This window comes from Balaenoptera borealis, assembly GCF_965194805.1.
Source record: "Balaenoptera borealis genome assembly, chromosome: 1".
Lineage (NCBI taxonomy): Eukaryota > Metazoa > Chordata > Mammalia > Artiodactyla > Balaenopteridae > Balaenoptera > Balaenoptera borealis.
The window spans coordinates 103,830,993-103,851,403 of NC_138860.1; the positions used below are offsets into that span (position 1 = coordinate 103,830,993).

Below are 20,411 nucleotides of genomic sequence, written 5' to 3' on the forward strand. Positions count from 1 at the left end.
TTACATGTGCTTTAGAAGTGATTGTAAGAATTCAGTAATAAAAGCAATCGAGCCAGTAATTAAACATTGATCTCTCTAAAATGCTATTTCATCATGTCACTTCCATATTGCAAACTCTTTAAGGAGCTCCCAGTGGGCTTTGGACCACTCTAGGCCAGAATCTCATATTTTCCTACCATGCTTTACATTTTCTATTGCTATACCTTTTGTTATGTCCTTTTCTTTTCATAGAAAACACTTTTCCATTCTCTCTTCCTTTTCAAAGAACATGTTTCTTGAGAGTCCAGGTGAAATTCCTCACCTTTTGTAAGTTTCCTCAGACATCTTACATGAAAATTCCTCTGCCTTCAGGGATTCCCTACTTTTCTAGAAATATAGCAATGTTTATTATATCTTATCACATAGTAATAAATAATGTAATTATGTAATCTCCACAGTTGTTATTTTTTTCTCTTCAAACTACTTACTCAGAGCTAGGGTACAAAATTTTCATTCTGCAACTACTTGTTTTCATTGAGTATAGTTGTTGTGAAGCTGTATGTTTTTATGCAATATTTAGTGACTCTTGATAACTTGATTACAAATACCATTAGTGTTTATGATGTTGCTATATTTTAAAATATCCCATCCACATGTTTTAGTTGCTTTTTAAAGATGTGTGTATGATTATTTGATCAATATGTAAAATAGAAGTTAGATTGAAACACCTTTATGTAAGACTCTAAATGAGACTAGGGTTGAATTGTTGATGAATAATATGTATGTTTTATGTGCTTTTCCCAAGCTCTCGCTCAAGTATATTACGTAGTTGATGAAACTTATACCTATGCAATATAAACTTATTATGTTTCTTTCCAAATGCCACAGTTTCCAGTGTTATTTAAAGCCATATACACTGATGCAAAATGTGCAATATATTTTGAAACATAAAGAGTAAAACCTCAAACAGATGGGAAAAAAGGGAACAATTTCATAGTATAAATTACTATTAATATTGCATCTCACCAGTCTATATTTTTGATAAATGTAGGGTCATCCTGGAAAAGAAGGCCAGTCTGGAGAAAAGGGTTCTCTGGTATGTTACAAAGTATCCATTTAAATATTGTCACCTTATCCTCTAGAGAAAATGCCTTACTTTGATCATTTCTACAATATATATATATGTGTATGTGTGTGTATATATCTATATATATATATACATCATATTCTTCGATGATCATTTAGGGATATGAATATTGGAAACTAAGTACCAGAAAATAGTTATTCCCTACCTGTAATATGTCTTTACTTTCAAAAGAATTTTTGCTAACATTTAGATATAAATCATGTTTCTATAGTTACTTTTTATTTAGGGTATAAAAAAGATGTGTCTTAGATAACATTTAATTTTGCATTGGCAATTTGATCAATTAGACTAGCATTCTCTGTTTTTTAAAAAATATTCTCATGATCTGAAATAAATCCACATTCTGCCTATGTTATATCTGTGGAATAAATGACCATAAGTAATAATAATGAAATTGGACATGAACTACTGAATATCATTAAAGTGTTTATGTCACTTGAATTTTATCTATACTTATTACTTTCTGATAACCTTTACATAAGAGGAGACTAAATTGTAAGAGCAATGATTATCAAAATATCTAAATAAAATATCAAAATAAAAGCTTTCAATGTTAATACTATTTTGGATTACAGTAGCAGGGTAAGATCATTTTTATCTAGAGTTGCTAATTTTGGATTCTTATTAAAATAATCAACATTAGTATTGTATATTATATACTATTGTATATTATACGTTATTTCCTTTAGGTAGACTAGTGAAATGAAGCCAGCCATGGAAAATATATAATTTTGATCATATTCTTGATGATGTGAATGCAATAAATTTTTTTAAACATCTTTATTGGAGCACAATTGCTTTACAATGGTGTGTTAGTTTCTGCTGTATAACAAAGTGAATCAGCTATACATATGCCTATATCCCCATATCTCCTCCCTCTTGTGTCTCCCTCCCCTCCTCCCTATCCCACCCCTCTAGGTGGTCACAAAGCACGGAGCTGATCTCCCTGTGCTATGCAGCTGCTTCCCACTAGCAATCTATTTTACATTTGGTAGTGTATATATGTCCATGCCACTCTGTCACTTCATCCCAGCTTACCCTTCCCCCTCCCCATGTCCTCAAGTCCATTCTCTACGTCTGTGTCTTTATTCCTGTCCTACCCCTAGGTTTTCAGAACCATTTTTTTTTTTTTTTTAGATTCCATTTATATGTGTTAGCATACGGCATTTATTTTTCTCTTTCTGACTTACTTCACTCTGTATGACAGTCTCTAGGTCCATCCACCTCACTACAAATAACTCAATTTCATTTCTTTTTATGGCTGAGTAATATTCCATTGTATATATGTGCCACATCTTCTTTATCCATTCATCTGTCAATGGACACTTAGGTTGCTTCCATGTCCTGGCTATTGTAAATAGAGCTGCAATGAACATTGTGGTGCATGACTCTTTTTGAATTATGGTTTTCTCAGAGTGTATGCCCAGTAGTGGGATTGCTGGGTCATATGGTAGTTCTATTTTTAGTATTTTAAGGAACCTCCATACTGTTCTCCATAGTGGCTGTATCAATTTACATTCCCACCAACAGTGCAAGAGGGTTCCCTTTTCTCCACACCCTCTCCAGCATTTATTGTTTGTAGATTTTTTGATGATAGCCATTCTGACTGATGTGAGGTGATACCTCATTGTAGTTTTGATTTGGTATGCAATAAATTTCATGCTAGTTTTTGGTTAGAAGTTATTTATCCTTTTGGCTAATCTATAATTGTTTATTGTAGACATTGAGGACATCAGATTTTTTCAGGCTTAGAAAAGCAGTTATTAATTATATAATTACTTATATTATTTCACATATTCATAATATTTATCTTTCTTTTTGCATGAATATATAAGTTTGGAGTAGGTAGTGCTCATCACATGATTTGTCATGATATCTGACTTTAGACACAAACGATAAAGTACCACAGAAATCTTTACCAGAAGTAGAAAAATACCATGTTCTTATAGATTATTTGGTAAAATTATAGTATGTTGTGAGTGAGGGGCACTTTCAGTGCATAATGTATTTAAATTGCAATGGGTCTTTTCCAGGGTCCTCCGGGTCCACAGGGTCCCATTGGCTACCCTGGTCCCCGAGGAGTAAAGGTAAATATTATTTTTTCCTACATTATTTAATTTCAATGTAAAATATTGTAGTTATTTAATCCTTCTAATTTATTCCATAGGGAGCAGATGGTGTCAGAGGTCTCAAGGGCTCTAAAGGTGAAAAGGTAAAACATAATTTATTTAGGTGATTTTAATTGCTATATACCTATTGTATAAAAATTTTAAATTTATTGAACAGATATTCCATTTCTCAAATATATTGAGTGATTACTTATGTACCAAACAATGCAAGTCTAATTTTGTACTCTATATCCTGGATACTTTAGAAGTCTTATATCCTCGGGTGAGGACTAAATTATTAAAAAAAAAAAAAAAAGTATGTCATAAATAGAATCAACCCTGCATCCCTTTTTTCCTTACATGTGTTTAACTTTTCTAAATTATAATGTTGGCCTTATGATTGGTTTGTTATGCTTGGATTGGATCCAGTTATATGCATAACAGAGGAATGTTTATTCCATTTTTTTCTCTACTAAAATCCCCAAATTTTATAAATTGAAATGAAGTGCAAAATATGAAAGTTAGAAGTAACATGAATCAACTGGGGGAAGAGGAAGTCTTCATATGTGATACTGCATGCACAGCAAAAGCTTTAATAAGAAGGAAATTAAGATTAAAGCCAAGTAAAGGTGGCTGAAAGAATGTGCACTCTTTTAAAGAGTGCTTATAGTTTAATTTGATGAAGAAAACAAAATTGAGATTTTTTTCATGTAAATGTTTAACATTAAATGTAGAGCTCCCAAATCCTTCGATGATTGTGTTGAAATGGAATAACATTACTCAGAATCAGTATTGCATTAATTCTTACTATATTTCATTTTATAAAACAAGGTTAAGTATAAAATGTTGGTAGATTTGGTGAGAAATATATGCAATACTCATTTTGATTTCAAGGATAACTGTTTATTCCCACAGTCATAATATTATCAGAAACACCTTGAATAGATTTGATATCAGTAAGGAATAGATAACAAGAAGGGATGGACTTATTATATACATTATATTTTATTTTTCTGAAAAGAATAAATAGGTTACATACTGAGGCATTGTCAAGGTATGCAACTATATTGACAATTCTACTGCGTGAAAAAATGTCATGCATTTTAAATTAACTTAGCTACTTTGATTTGAATCCCAATTCATCTTGGTCATCACAGATGAACTTCAGGGTATCGTGTCTTACTGAGCTAGCACAGTGGTAGTTTGGACAGTGCTGAACTTGTAATTACTTGCAAGTTGCCCATGCAAAAAAATATATTGTCTCAGTTTGGAATTTGGAATCTCAGTTTTTATTGGTAATACATTTAAATATCAATTCAAATTGTTTCTCTGGAATTAGTGCCCACGAAGGATTTTTAGGGAAGGCAGTGTTTAAAGGAAAGGCATTTAATTGAGGTGGGAAAGTTATGAACTTTTTGGAAAAGGGGGTAGTAGCAAATGACAAAGGAAAATAAAATTATAGATGATGAGATATATGTGAGGAAAAACCTACTCAGGAAAAAAATAAATGTATATTGCTTATATGTAGGAAAACAATTTGAGATTATTGGTTATTGTGTTTTTCTGAGTATATATTATAATTGACCATTTATCTCGTAAGAGATGAAGAAGGAAGTTGAAATTATTTTCTTTTATGAATAACAATATTAATTAACCAAAGGTGAAATACCAAGTTAGTACCCTAACTAGAATAAAATTCTCCATTGTTTAGACTCAGATTTGTTCCTTAGAACTTAAGCAACATAATCCAGTTAACCAAGTGGCACAGGTGAATTCCTCTTTTACATGTTTTCTAAAAATCTGTCTACTTTTTTAAAATGTTAATTCAGACTTGATAATTTAAGGACTGGAAAGCTTAGTAGCTTGAAAGTGTTATTTGTTTAAAAAATGTCACTTATTGTAAGGATATTCTTAATAACTTGAGTCATCTAATTTATTTTTAAATTGCAAATGTATTGAAAACAAAGTTTGGACAGAAATATCATCTAGTCCACTATATGCTCTCTTAAAAAACAAATCTCTCCCAGAAAAAATATCCTAAAAACTGTTACTGATTTTAGACATAGAGTGCAGTATTTTTTTAAACTAAACTTGGCAACTGTGTAATTACCTTTCTCTCTAGGGAGAAAGTAATGAAGACACCAGTCAATAGGAAGTGAAGTGGTCATTTTCAGCTTTTAAGCCTCTGCTATTGCCCAATTGCATTCAGTGCAGAGAGAATCCTAATTCCACAAGCCTACTTTGTGGCCAGAAAGTTGAAAACATTATGCTTGTGTCAAAACTTTTAGACCTGTCAGAATTCTTATGTTTAGATAGGATATCAGATTGGATTCCTTTTCCAAGTCTAAGTCTCATATATCCATCATAACCTGATATTTTCTGGACCTTAGCATACCTTACCAAACTAGCACTGAGGCAAGGATGATTCCAAATGGACATTTAACAAATGTTTATTAAATATCATGATTTTTGAGGGTCAAAATGTACTAGGCACTAGAGATTCAGAGGTCAATTAGGCATGATTCTTGGTTTTGACCATTTAGTAGAAAGAGACCTATGATCTATTAAGTGCAGGATGTTATCTTATAATGCTAAATGTTCAGTGGGGCACACAGGACAAAGAGGTTAATTTTAAGGGGGAAAGATTGAGGTCATGGAAAACTTCATAGCAGAATCATGAACTAAATCCTAAAAGAAGAGGAAAGTATCACCAGGTAGACAGAGAAGGTAAAGGATTTGCAGATGTGTGTGTATGTGTAAGTAGTTAACCAATGAAAGAATTACAAATGGAAATACAGGTAATTCAGTTTTTCTAAAATCAGTCCCAGTGTGTTGAATGGAAGTAGAGAGGGGATTTAAGACCAAAGATAAGACTATAGAGGTGAGCAAAGCCTAGATCATGGTAGGAAGGAGAGGGGGGATGGCAGCTTATATTCATCATTAGCACTTTGGAACCATTGAAGTATTTTAAAGCAAAAATAGATGTGATCAGTTTTATGTTTTGTAGAGGTCATTTGGCAGCAGGATGTGGAAGTGTAGGAACTAATCTTCTCAGCTCTGTTCTCAGACTTGGCCTGACATGTCTTTTTCTCAAACTCTGCAAGTCATTTAATGCTATTGAGTACATGAATGGTTATTCTCCAACTACTAATTAAGGTACCACCTGCCCCCTCAAATCTCCAAATTCCCTTCTTGCCTCACCAGAACCAGCACCAGCACAACACATCATCATCATTATCATCATCCTCATGTCTTTCTTCTCTAAACACCCATTCTATTCCATCTGTACCAAAATTAATACAAATTATTGGTAAAACAAAAACTTCAAACTACTCCACAATACTCTGAACAGAGTTATTGCTCAATTAATGCTATTGAATACATGAGTGATTATTCCTTAGGAATTTAAATTTTTTTCTTGAAATTAAGAGACAGTAAGGTTATTGATGAAGCTTATTTCTCAAAAGTCTGCATATAGTAAAAATGACAGGAAATATTTTCACAGTCAAAATTTCTCCTCTCTTTGCGAAAGGATGCCCAGTTTTCAGCATCATTGGTTTGTGCATATGATGTGACGATAAGCAATCTCTATTTACACGTTAAGGATAATATTAATTTGATTATTCTTCACCTGAAGAGAGATTGTAATTAGAGAACAAGTTGAGTCAGAAGACATTTATCTAAAGCACAGGAGACAAAATGAATAGTATAAAATTCTTAGTTATATATCAGTAAATTAAAGACATTTTATTTGGTTGTCCAGAGTTCTTGTAAGCCAAAGTTAATATAATTAATTAAAATTTTACTTTTTCTTTGTTCAAATAACATAGGATACATGTTGTTATAATAAAATGGTTATTCCCCCCCCATAAGATAGAGAAGATTCAATGGACACATTTGTGAAAACTTTTCTGGTAACTTAGAGGCATTAATTATGGGAAAATTGGAGGATACTGGGGATAAAGGGTTAAAATAGGGAAGAGGAGGTTTCACAACTAAGGTACATGTTTCTCAGAACAATTTTTCCTAATTATCAGTACTCATAATTTGTATAGCCGTATTTTAGATCCATAGAAACAATTGATTAAACACTTGTTTTATTCCTTATACTTTTTAGGGTGAAGATGGTTTTCCAGGATTCAAAGGGGACATGGGTCTTAAAGGGGACAGAGTAAGTAAAAAGACATTTGCACTAGTACATACATTTGTGTGTTTATTCTTATAATTAAATATTGCAAACACAGGATAAATAAAAATGTACTACCCGTGATATTTTTCACTTCCATTTTTATATGAAGATTAAGTGTCTTAATTTTTGTAGAGATAATATAGTATCAGTTGTTTTTTAGATGTTATGTTAAATCTCTATATGTCCCAGAACATCAATAGTTTTATATATATAAAATATATATACATAATATATAGTATATTATATATATAGTATTATTGTTTACAGATATTTTCTAAAATGATGATCAAATTGTTTTATATAATTAATTCAATAGATTTGTTTTAAATTTTGTTCACATATAGTGAGCTATGCTGCCTGGAAACTGTATCTGCAACTTTTATGAATGTTCACTATATAGTTGTCTTGAATTTTTGAATGTAGAAATAGTACACTGTTTTTCTGTTAATGAGTATCTTGAAAACAAAATTGTGTCACCTAAAGTAAATTAAATTTTATTGGAAAGATTTATCTTATAACTAGCATAATAATAGTATCTAATAAATTTAAGCAAAAAAGGATACTATAGAATATTGATTTTCCTAAAATGCATAGAAAGCCTGTGTCCAGGATAGGGGCAATAACTTACACGTTCCAGTTGCTAATACCTTAAATGCGAAAGCCAAGTTTAAAATAGAGACATTTTTCTTGTGTTCCAAACGGTGATTTCTAAAGTTGCTGTCATCGGGGAGGAACAATTATTTTCCCTATTACCCTGATAGGTTCTCAGGCTGGTGCCCTGTAAAATTAGACTGACGCAAGACAGATGAACAAGAGAAAAGTAAACAGAAGTTTGCTAGCATATGTATCATGATTATACATGGGAACACTCAGTGATGAGTAACTAAAAAGAATGGTTAGAACTGGGGCTTGTATAGCATTTTAGCAAAGGAACAATAAATTTTGAGCAGGAAAAGGACGAGTTTCTAGTACTGTAAATTGTGGGAAGGCAGATATATGGGAAACTAATGGTATAATAAAGGCTAGTTGTAAAGTTTGTTGCATAGATAGATTCCACTGGTACCTGCTTCTGGCTCTGGACTGGTAAGGGTCTAGTTGTCACTAGTGATTAATTTTTGTCTGTTCTAGTAGAGAGGGGAGGAAAGACACCTTTGCAAATTTGTGCCCTGCTTTTAAGCAAGTATGGGGTGGGTAGAGAACTTTTTTTGTATCTGCTTCTTTTCAATTGCCTTCATTTCAAAATAATCCTTATGCCAAAGTGGCATATTTTGGTGTAGCATATTCAGCCAACCAACAGTATCTAATTTTGATTCTTATTTATTTTTCCTCTCTCTCTCTTTCTGCAACACAATGTATTAAAATTAATTTAATGTGATACATGGTAGCATAGGGCTTCTGTAGTTTTTCAATTTTCAGACTGCATTGAGTAGTTTATTCATTAATTGAAAGATTGATGAAATCAAATACTTTCAAGCCTCTTTGTCATATGTAATATGTGAGTAAACAAACCAAGAGTTGAAGAATATAACTTTTTGATAGGCTATAACTTCTGCCATTCAGTCTCCAAGATATTTTAAATTACAAGAACGTTGTTACTCTGTGTTTCAGGGAGAAGTTGGTCAAGTAGGTCCAAGAGGAGAAGATGGCCCTGAAGGCCCCAAAGGTCGAGCAGGTCCGACCGGAGACCCCGGTCCTTCTGGTCAAGCAGGAGAGAAGGTTAGGGAGCAACTTTAAATTCACAGGTCCTCTTGTAGATGATGCTTCACTGTCATTTTAGGGTGTTTTTAATCATCTGTGATGTAAATCTAGAAGGTTTTATTGAATTTCAATTTTTTGAATTTCAGTTTCATATCCATATTACTACTTAGAAGTATAATCATGAGACGGGCACATTTATCCTCTTTCACTCTTCCTTATTTTCTAGTCCCTTCTGCTTCCATTGGCCATGTAGAATCAACCACTCTTAATGCTCTTCTATATTAAAAGTGCAGAATTTGAGCGTGATTAATGAAGGCTGAAAGAACCAATCAAAGATGGTCTACTTATTATTTTCAAACAACTTGAATCATCTTTGGCCCTCAAACCAAAATGTCCTTTTTTCACTCTTTCCACATAAACATATATATTTACAGGATAAATGTTTTAAAACATACTGATGTTCAGGCCAAACTTGAAAAGGTTTTAATTTTAATCTGGGGTTAGCTCAAGCATCACTATGTTTTAAAATATCCCCAGATAATATTAATATTCATTGCTTTAAGAGCCACTGGGCTATATGCATTATGTCAAAAAATATTTGCAATCATTATACTTACATTTAGATAGAACATTAGGCAACATGAAAATTATACCTTCGTAGAATATTTAGTGATATTGTAAACGTCTTATAATGAACCTGAAGTTAAATTAAGACAAAACTAGAAATATCCATGACAAGTGCTTTCCGATTATGTACACTGAAGGAAAATATAAATAATAATTATCTCTAGGTGATATAAATCAAATGATTTCCTTTTTTTTGTAAATATGACTATTGTCCAGTTTTTATATTGAGCATGCCATTATTCTATAAATATGGAAATTCCATGCTATGTAAGAAAATTGTCGTCTCTGCCCCTTACCCTCCTGTCCCAGAAGGAAAATATATAAGGATTATATAAGAATTGTGACTAGACAAATAAAAAATCATTTCCTCATGTCATTATGAGTCATCTGATATAGTAGTTCTTCTACAGTTTCATACTCTCAGTTGTGGTTTGTAAACTGATGAATAATGTCATCGTGTTTAGGCAACAGAGGGAAAAGATAGGGTTGGGGGAACAAGCGCTTACAAGGCCTATGACCCTTCTACTTAAAGTGTTCACTTGCCAATAGTTAAGGATATTCCAGGACCTTCCTCTTTTCTCAACTCCACTGTATTTTGTGTAAACGGTCCCACAAACTATTCTGAGGCATCAGGACTTTACCCCGCAGTGCTTCATCTTTCACCTTTCATTAGTATTTTCCCTTTTATTGAAGTTGCTTATCACCACACTGAAAATACAAAGAAATTTTCTGTCTGGATTTATTTTTAAATGACTCTAAAATGAATGAATTTACATTCTAATGTAGTAATTAACATAGACTACAAAAGTTTTCTGATAATAATTAGAGCATTTCATTAACCTTGAAATCAGTAGCATAAAACAAGCTGTGGCAACTTACTCTATCCAAGGGGACATCATTATAAGTATGCTTCTTAAGGCTTGTTTGAATGTCTGTTTACCTATGCAGTGTTGATCATGAATCAGATAACTGTTTAGTTCAACCTATAATAACAAGGTCATAAAGTATATTCCTAATTTCTTGCCTTGCTTCATCCAGTAAAATATTTATTTTTTCATAAAATCCTGCTCATCTATTAATGTTTTATATATAGTAATTTGAACTTGTTTGTTTTTATTCTTATTTCACTTAAAATGCACATGGGAAATAATGATACTATGTGTCTGTTAATGTTTAAGACTTTGATAAATAATATTTTATATATGAAATGTGCTTTCCTAAGATCTTAAGGAAAATGTCACAGTAAAATTCCACAAACATATTCTATTCAATTCATTTATTTTAATTTTATTTTCTCTCTACTCATGTTTTTAAATTAATGCTTTGTTCAGGGGGCCAATTTCGTTAGTTTAGCATTTTAAACCTCTTAGTATTTGTTATACATCTTTGGGCTTCACTGTAATTTATAATTTGTTTCAGCACTTTCAGATTGAGAGGTAATCTCATTGCACTGGAAGAAAATAGCTGCATATGCAAGTTCCCACCTGTAGGAATTAACACTCCACAAAAATCATTATTTATCTGTATCTCTCACCATTTGATATTTATTAACCCAATTTACTCAGACATTTGAATAAAAGAAGAAACTTTGCTCAAAAATCAGGTTCAAATTTCTTAGTATAGTTATTTAAACTTTCCTTATTCAGCAAAAAAAAGTTAACTTATGATTGCTTGCTTTATATTTACAGTGAGAAATGAAATAATTTTATCAAATAGATTACCTTTAGTTGGAATGATAAGATCTACATGCAGTTCTAACTACATCCATTAATTTTAAATAGTATTTAATGTTCATAAAACTTAGGTGATTTCTTAGCATATTCTTCAGTTCACAAACAGTCCTAGAATTCTTTTTACTCAGTGTTCGATGTCACTAAAGAAGGCACTGCCACTTAGACAACAGAGGTTAAGTTAGTGAACATTATAACATTAGCAACATTATTTTCCCTATTCAAATTAAGAAATATAATGAAAGTAAAGAATGGCAAAAACTTGCAAATCTTCCTTTCAAATGTGCAAATATGTGGTTCTAACTTCTAGAAAAATGACTAAAAGCATCATTTAAACTTAATTCATCTTAGAATTGATTATTATTATTATTATTATTTTAACTTTAGGGGAAACTTGGTGTTCCAGGATTACCGGGATATCCAGGAAGACAAGGTCCAAAGGTAAAATATTTAGCTTGATTTTTACAGTTTATCAGCATTTTGTAGATACACTTAAAATTAATCATCTATGGTTACCTTTCAGTTTGTAATACAGGGATGATGAATCCTTAAAATATAATCTTATAAGGGAAAGTCAGAGGCGGTGTGGGCACCTGGGGTGCAGAGAGTTCAAAGATCCTAGGTGAGTTTGGATTGGAGTATTTTGGAGACTGACTCATGAAAGGAAGGCACAGTCAGCCACTTCCTTGTAAGTGGAATAAGGACTATTCCAGGGCAGTATATTAATATATATAGAAGTTTTAAGTAGATGACAGGTGATGGATAATAGCTTTTGATTTCCTTTCTGGTACCCTGAAGGTTTGAATTACCACTTATATTTTTTTTAAAGAAAGAATAACTCTTCTTTCATCCTCTTTATTTTCCCTCATTTCCACAGAACTTGTTTCCTAGGGCTACTGTAACAAATCACCACAAACTTGGTGACTTAAAACAATGGAAATTGACTTTGTTACAGTTCTGGAGTCCAGAAGTCTAAAATCAAGGTGTCAGCAGGCCCATGCTCCCTCCAAAAGCCCTGTGGGAGAATCTGTCCTTGCCTCTTCCATCTTCTGGTGGCCCCAGGCACTTTTTGGCTTGTGTGCAATCTCTGACCCCTTCTCCACACGGATTTTTTTCTGTGTCTGTATCTTCTCTTCTTATAAAGACACTTGTCATTGGATTTAAAGACCACTTGGATAATTCAGGATATTCTCATTTCAAGATCCTTAACTTAATCACATCTACAAAGACCCCTTTTTCCAAATAAAGTAATAGTTGCAGATTCTAGAACATTTGGATATTAGATATATCTTTTGCAGGGGCACCATTCAACCCATGCACTCAATGCACTCAAATTCTATTTTTGACTATTTGAAATATACATATTTTAAGCAAAAAGAAGATGTTTTAAAAATACATGTTTACCTTGGTGTACTAATTTTCCTCGAGCTAATTATAAAACTTTGCTAAGGCTGCATTTGATGTATTGACTAGTTACATTAAACAGTTAAATGATTTAATATGTAAATTTTGGTTTTTAATATTAAGGTAATTATATGCACATGAGATTATCTATCTATTTATCTATTATTTATCTACCTATATCTTTGTCATCTATCTATCCCTGTTTGATCCATTCAGGCTAGACAGGTTTAGTATATAAGAATACATCCTGGTTGGGTATAATAATCCCCAAATATATATTTATTAATAAGTTTCACAGATAAACAATGAGAGACCAAAATATCCTCCCTCCTGACTAATGTGAACTGCATGCACTTGTGACTCATCATCATGTGGCAACAGTATTTTAGGCTTGCTATGTGGTTTTGTCCTATAATATTTCACTGAATTTCTAGAATATATATTTCCATGTATGCTAGGAGGTAATTGAGCCTTTCTGAAATAAGATTCATTTAATCTATGATTTTAAAATAATGCAAGCATCATTTGTATGTTTCTGGCTACATTTAGAACACTGATTAATAATTTTTACCTTTTAAATACTGTGTCTAATACATTGTCCTGTCACCTAGTTACCTGCCTTTCAAATGTCCAGCATTTTAACAAGTGCTTTGAGTAAAAGAAGATATTTACTTAACCCACAACTTTAAACTATTCTTAGATTATTTGGTAAATTTTTTATCTAATTACTAAATTGAGTTGCAATGCGGTGGTGTTTAGATTTAAAAATGGAAAACTTTTTTTACATGTTACATGAATGAGTACAATTTTCTATTAAGTGTTTATTTGACATTTTTATCTTTTTCTGTTTTTCCTAAGTCAATCCTCTATTCAGTATTCATTGACTTATTTTTATTTACAAAATGGACCAGAATGACTAGAGAGAAATATTTCTTCCTAGAGGAATCAAACATTTTATTTTTACCCTTTAACCTAAATGTCTGAAATTTTGGTCTTTATTTTTTTCTATTACTTTTCTTCATAACTTTTTTCTATGGTTAAAAACATTTATGTTTCTCAGTTCTAAAACAAAAAATGATGGATACATCAAAGATAAAAGATAGCTTCATATTTTTTCCTATGTGGAAGCCAATGAATTTTGGATAGATTTAAGTCTTTATTGTACTAAAAATGAAATTCAGCTGCTAATCCCTTTCAAGCAATTTAAGGACTATAATTAGGCAATATAATTTATCCAATATCTTACTAGTAATATAAACCATACTGAGTATTTAAAAGATGCACTGCCATATGCACTATAAAATGATAGCTATTTCAAAAAGTAAAATCTATTTTAAGGTAGGATTCATTTATATTTAAAACAGAATTTAAAATAATTTTGAAATTTTCAGTTCACCGAAAGAGCCAGTTTCACTATTAACATTTGACTTTTTGGCCTTTTGTTGGCTGTTTATTTTTTCCATTTAAAAGCAGATAATGTCTTTTCATGGAAACTGTATATTTTGGTGATAATTTTTATGTGAGAAAAGAAGAAGAATATGCCCATATATTACAAACTGTTTAGTTGGTGGATTGGACATTTTTGTCTATTTCCCATAAATTTCTACGAGCAGAAACCATGTAAGAAAATAAATTTATTAAACATGAAATTGATGCATAAGAGCAATTTATTTGAATGGAGTCTCTATAAATGTGTTTGTGTTCTACTCAGGACAGATGAATATTTGTCCTCAAATTGAATTTGATAGAAGTGAATTACTTTCATATTGGATTATACTCACTTGTCAAATTCCTAGAGTAGTCACATAGTAATATTCTACCAGGTATAACTATCTGATTCTGTCTAGAGAAAGAGAGAAGGCTTTGAAAACCCTTCAAAAAATATCATTTGCAGACATTTTCCCCCACTGTGTATTACATGTCCTAACAATTGTCCTCAGGTTGATCACATAGTGGTCTCTGTAAGCATGAATTAGAATATATTGCTAAACAAGTCCTAAAAAGAAGTTTAGCAGCTCATACTAAGTTTTGTCCATCAAATCCCATAAGGCTTCATATACAACTTTCCTTACTTGTGGAGGAAATATAAATTATAACATCCATTCTGTATGTATCACCTGGGGAAATTGCAGGGTCCAGGAATGCAATGCCAGAGAGTCTGTCTCAGTATGTCTGCAGTGGGATTTGACAGTCCACACTTTTAGCAGTCACCCCAGATTATTCTGATACAGAGGAGGCATTTATCACTTGGAGAAAGATTACTTTAGGTTAGTTCAATCCAAATGAGTGTAAACTGAAATAGACTCACAGGCATAGAAAACAAACTTATGGTTACCAAAGGTGAAACGGAGAGGGAGGGATAAATCAGGAGTTTGGGATTAAGAGATACACACTACTACACGTAAAATAGATAAACAAGGACCTACTGTATAGCACAGGGAACTATATTCAATATCTTGTAAAAACCTGTAATGAAAAGAATCTGAATAAAGAATACAGATATACATATGTGTAACTGATTCACTTTATACCTGAAACTAATACAACATTGTAAATCAAAAACAAACAAGCAAACAAAACAAAACACAAAGATGTATTCAAGTCAAAGAAGGCTTTGTTACATCTTCCTCAGTGCATGGGGAAGTGTGTAAAATCTTCATGTCTACTACTCTTTGCTAGACATTTTACACATTATTGCATTTAATCCATGCACTGGTCTGAATAGGAAAATAGTGAGTGTTTGGAAGCCCCCCAGCCCACCCCTCCCAGGGTCTCATAGTTATTGGTAAGTTGAGGAGCAAGGATTGAACCCTAATCTGCTCTATTTCATGATACAATGACGAGGCAAACCAATCACATTCATGTTCAAAGGAATCTCTCAGCAGATGAAAATCTGGATATATGTACAAGGTAAAATAGGGGAATCGTATTCCATTTGTAAAATGTAGCTGTTTGTGGATTAAATTACATAATGCTTTTACAGTGCTTATTACATCTTTAAATAATCATTATTTATTGTTAGCTATTGTTATCATTTTTATACCTTACTTTCCTTTATTCTGATTTCCTATAGGTTTCAAAGTAGCTGTAAGATGCAGATGATTGCTCTCATTTTGTAGAAGAAAAAACTGTACTCATAATTATACTATAGTAATGTACCTAATTACTTAGGTGAATGCATGACAAACATAAGTCTTGAATTTATGTCTTTGGAATCCCACAAACAGATTTTAATGCTGAACTGTCTGACTTAGACTCTCAGTTAGATCTAACCACATTCAAACATCAAACAGAAAAGATGGAAGAAGATTTTTAGTCTTTATGATTTGACTCAGTTCTAAAGGTATAAAATACTCAATTAAAAAGTGATAAGTATAAGAATACAATAATGTTAATTCAGGAAAAATATTTTATAAAATTCCTATTTTAATATTGGATTATTCATGCTTGTGAAAAATAAATTTTTTTTCAGAGTTGAAGCAAGTATGTAGAATTATAAGTCAAAAATTTATTTTATATGAAATGCCCTTTAATTGCTGTTTACTAATATGAGAAATGATATATTTGATTAATTAATTTCCTTAAAGTTAAAAACTAAAATGTTTTACCAATTCATGTTTTAAATGCTTCCAGGATTTCAGGTGTCACTGTAAGTTCATTTTTAAATACATGAATGGAGGTTGTATGGTATCTTAAATTATATTTTTGATTTGAATGCTACCAGCTTGCAAGAATCATTGTGTTCCAAAAGACTTTCAGCTTGTGGCTAAAAATGTTAGTTACTGTACTCATTGTTTATTATTTTTATTTTTGTAGGGTTCCACTGGATTTCCTGGGTTTCCAGGTGCCAATGGAGAGAAAGGTGCCCGGGTATGATATACAAGTATATTGTTCTGGACTATCTAATGTAAATGTTCTTACATGAGTACCTATCTCTCAGCACCAGACTCACAATTTTACTGTGATATACTGCGTATTGAAACTGTTTGAACTGTCTTTGGCAGGGTGTAGCTGGCAAACCAGGCCCTCGGGGTCAGCGTGGTCCAACGGTAAGTACCTTGATTTAAAATAATGATTTTCATTTTTCATTTAACTCTCCTATTTTCTTCATAAATAAAAACTGATCCTGTGCCTTTAGATCTGCTTGGAACTAGATCAATTTCATCTTTGCTCTTATGTGCAGGGTCCTCGAGGTTCAAGAGGTGCGAGAGGTCCCACTGGGAAACCTGGTCCAAAGGTATCATCAGCACTTGTTCCATTTGGGCTTTCCTGTAAGTTCCTCTTCCAGAGGATGGATGTTAACAGAAGGAATCAAAACTGATTTTTTCCGGTTTTTGTGTTGTTGTTGCCAGGGCACTTCAGGCGGTGATGGTCCTCCTGGCCCTCCTGGTGAAAGAGTAAGTACGATACAGTCATATCATATAAAGTAAATATTAATATGTTGCAAATGTTTAAATTTCTGGGAAAAGTTACAGTTACATGTGTCTGCAAATACATGTACACAGTCATCCACAAAATCTAGTCAGAGTTTAAAAATTCCTATTCTTATTTACTTTCCTAAAAAAAGCTTAATCAATTATGTGCTACTAATTTTGTTATAGAAATGAGAGAAATTATATGCTAATTGGCCTATGATATCAACTTTTAAACAAAAAGAATTGTTTTCTTTTAAATACACATGTAACACCTATGCCTTCTTCTCCATTCCTCTTGCTTTCCATACTGATACTCACTTTGTTCCTGGAGCTGGCAGCAGTATTATGCTGGTAAAATGCAAGCTACCAGTAGCCATTAAGTCACAATCAATATACGTTCAAATCAAAATAAAACATCTATTCCAGTAAATGGAAAAATATTTAGTAATTTGATTTTCAATTGATATAAAATAAAGCTAAATATACATAAGTAAGCATGCCCTTTATTTGGTTTTGTTTTGTTTTGTTTGGCAAAATATAGCATTTTTTGTAGCCAGATTTTTAAAAAGCTATCCTCTTGAAAGAATTTTAAGTATTCTGTATTACTGACAAAGAAATTAGATCATGACTTAATATTCTATAATTTTAATATTATACATTCTTATATTATTGAAATTTATAATAGATGTTTCACAAAAAGTAAAACAGAAATACCCTCTGACGTATAACTTAAAGCTGAGAATAAGTAATTTTTTTAAAAATAAGCTTTCTATTTGTAAAGAAAAGTCACTAGATTGGACTCAAGAATAAACATTTAATTCCAGTTTTTTCAAATCTTTGGTTCAAATTTAATTAACTTTCTATTAAATGTTTCTCACTCTTGATGAGCTATTCCTAAATTAAGTTCATCCTGTACATTTTGACTTCACAAATAAAACAGTACATTTGAAATATTTTATGTCAAAGTCATTTTAATAAGAATATACAACTAAATTAATTAAAATGGCTAAATCATTAAATGGAGTAGAACCATTTAACAAATTGTAGCATAACTAAGAGTTTTGCCTTTAAAGCGCAAACTATTCTCTTTACGTATTTTATTTATACATTCCAAAATTTCATGATCAACTATAAATCTTTATGATTTTATTTTGGAACACAACAGTGTAACCCAAGAACATGATCGCTTGTAATTGTAAAGACACTTTCAGAATAAGAAAAGTATATTCTGAGGATCAAAGTAAGGTTGATTTCAAAAAAATTTTTTAAGTAAGCTTGAAACCATTCCCAAGAAACATTTATACATGTTTTAAGTGTACAGAATATATTTCTTGTGTTCTGTGTAGTTGATCAGACATTTTCTACCTAATATATCTTCATTTTCTGCAAAGAATTTTAAGTGTCATGAACTATTTGTTATGTCTTAGGCACACAGTTGAAGAACAATGAAAGTAATATCACAAAAATGTTTTCTTCAAACTATATGACTTGGGAGGTTCAAGGAGAGAATTTTGCAGTACCATTGGATTAGAAATGAAAAATACCTATTTTTGCCCATTTCAATGACCTTCTTTAAAAATATATTTATGTGTGTGTGTATATATATATGGTATTATATGTAAAAATAATATATATTATATATATAAACACCCATTAGGATATTCTACAAGTTAAATATGATCCCTCATACTCATGATTTGCAGAGCATGGATGCCTGCTATTAAAGACTTAGTTAATACAGCTTTTACTTGGGTCTAAGATGATAAGATTTAGCAAAAACAAAACAAAACAAAATAAAAACAAAACAACTAAGACACCCAAATAAACTGAATTTTAAGTAAACAATGAATAATTTGTGGCATAAGTATGTCCCTTGCAATATTTGGGACATATTAAAATTATTCATTATTTATCTAAAATTTAAATTTTATTAAACATTTGGTATTTTATCTGACAACACTAATTGGGTTCCAACACTATCTTTACACAGAGTCTTTACGTAATTTCTACCTCACCTGGAAACTATTTTGATTAATACAAAGAGAAGGTTTCAACATGTTTTTGTGTAATTGTATGTAGAAAGACCCACTTTTTCTTCTTTATTTTCTCTGGAGAAGTGATTTTTGAAATTTTTCTTTAAGAAATTTAAGTTCAAAATAAAGTTTTATTTTGAAAAGGAGCAAAAAATTAAAAGTAAAGAAATGACAATTTATGAAATTAGGATAGTAGAGCTTACTATATAACCTAAAGGAATACTATATTTAAAATTTTGAATTTAAAATGGTTTTTGGTTTATAATTTTCTTGCTCTTATGATAGATATTTAAGAATGATAGTTTTATATTTTAATGAGAGTACCAAAATTTCTAAGTTCCAAATATTTTCCCAGTGTTTCTGGTAATTACATGAGATATCTATTTTTTTAATGACATATCTAACTTTGAAGTTTCTTTTTGATTTTAAGATAAGATGTTGGTAACAGCAATAATTTGTGCTGATTTCTGAACTAGCATTGGCTTGAGAATGGTAATGAAATTTCCTGTGGGAAGGCTAAATTGATAAATTGAAGAGAGTAAATTATATTAAAGATCAACTTTAGTAAACTTTATTTTTTGTTTAAGTATAAATAAATCCTCACATAATTTTAATACTTAAGAAATTTTATTTATATTATGTTCCATTATATATATATTCCTTTTAGGAATATAATTATCATGTTCTGGTCATATAAAGGATTATCTTTCACCATCCTTTTGCTGCGACCAATGTAGTCCTTGTAAAAGGGTCTACTTTATGCCTTTTAAAGATATGTGAATCTAAGTGTTGAATAATATAGTTAATTAAGCATCAAGTCAAGAGCAATATTATAAATGTATATTTGGATTTAATATTAATGAGAATAATTATATAATAATGTTCTTTTTGTCTTATCTACAAAAGAAGTTTATACATGAGTAAAATGAGATAGTGACATCCTCAAAAATAAATACATTTTAAATATAGAGATTAGTTAAAGGTATCCTCTATGGTCTTTTTGAGATAGTCACTTTTTTTTTCTTTTAATTTTGTATGACTGTAGAGTCAGAACATTTATAGAATCAATTTTAAAAATAAT

At 31.3% G+C, this 20,411-nt stretch overlaps 1 protein-coding gene across 1 annotated transcript in view; it reads left to right on the forward strand.

Moving 5' to 3' along the window:
• The window catches only part of COL11A1 (collagen type XI alpha 1 chain), a 208,477-nt gene that overhangs the window by 106,908 nt on the left and 81,158 nt on the right, over positions 1 to 20,411 (forward strand). Inside the window, exons 26-35 of the mRNA XM_082382788.1 lie at positions 1,031 to 1,075; positions 3,160 to 3,213; positions 3,294 to 3,338; positions 7,352 to 7,405; positions 9,032 to 9,139; positions 11,866 to 11,919; positions 16,699 to 16,752; positions 16,887 to 16,931; positions 17,066 to 17,119; positions 17,235 to 17,279. Of these exons, the coding sequence (XP_082238914.1) occupies positions 1,031 to 1,075; positions 3,160 to 3,213; positions 3,294 to 3,338; positions 7,352 to 7,405; positions 9,032 to 9,139; positions 11,866 to 11,919; positions 16,699 to 16,752; positions 16,887 to 16,931; positions 17,066 to 17,119; positions 17,235 to 17,279 (558 nt within the window). The remainder of the gene's footprint in view (positions 1 to 1,030; positions 1,076 to 3,159; positions 3,214 to 3,293; positions 3,339 to 7,351; positions 7,406 to 9,031; positions 9,140 to 11,865; positions 11,920 to 16,698; positions 16,753 to 16,886; positions 16,932 to 17,065; positions 17,120 to 17,234; positions 17,280 to 20,411) is intronic.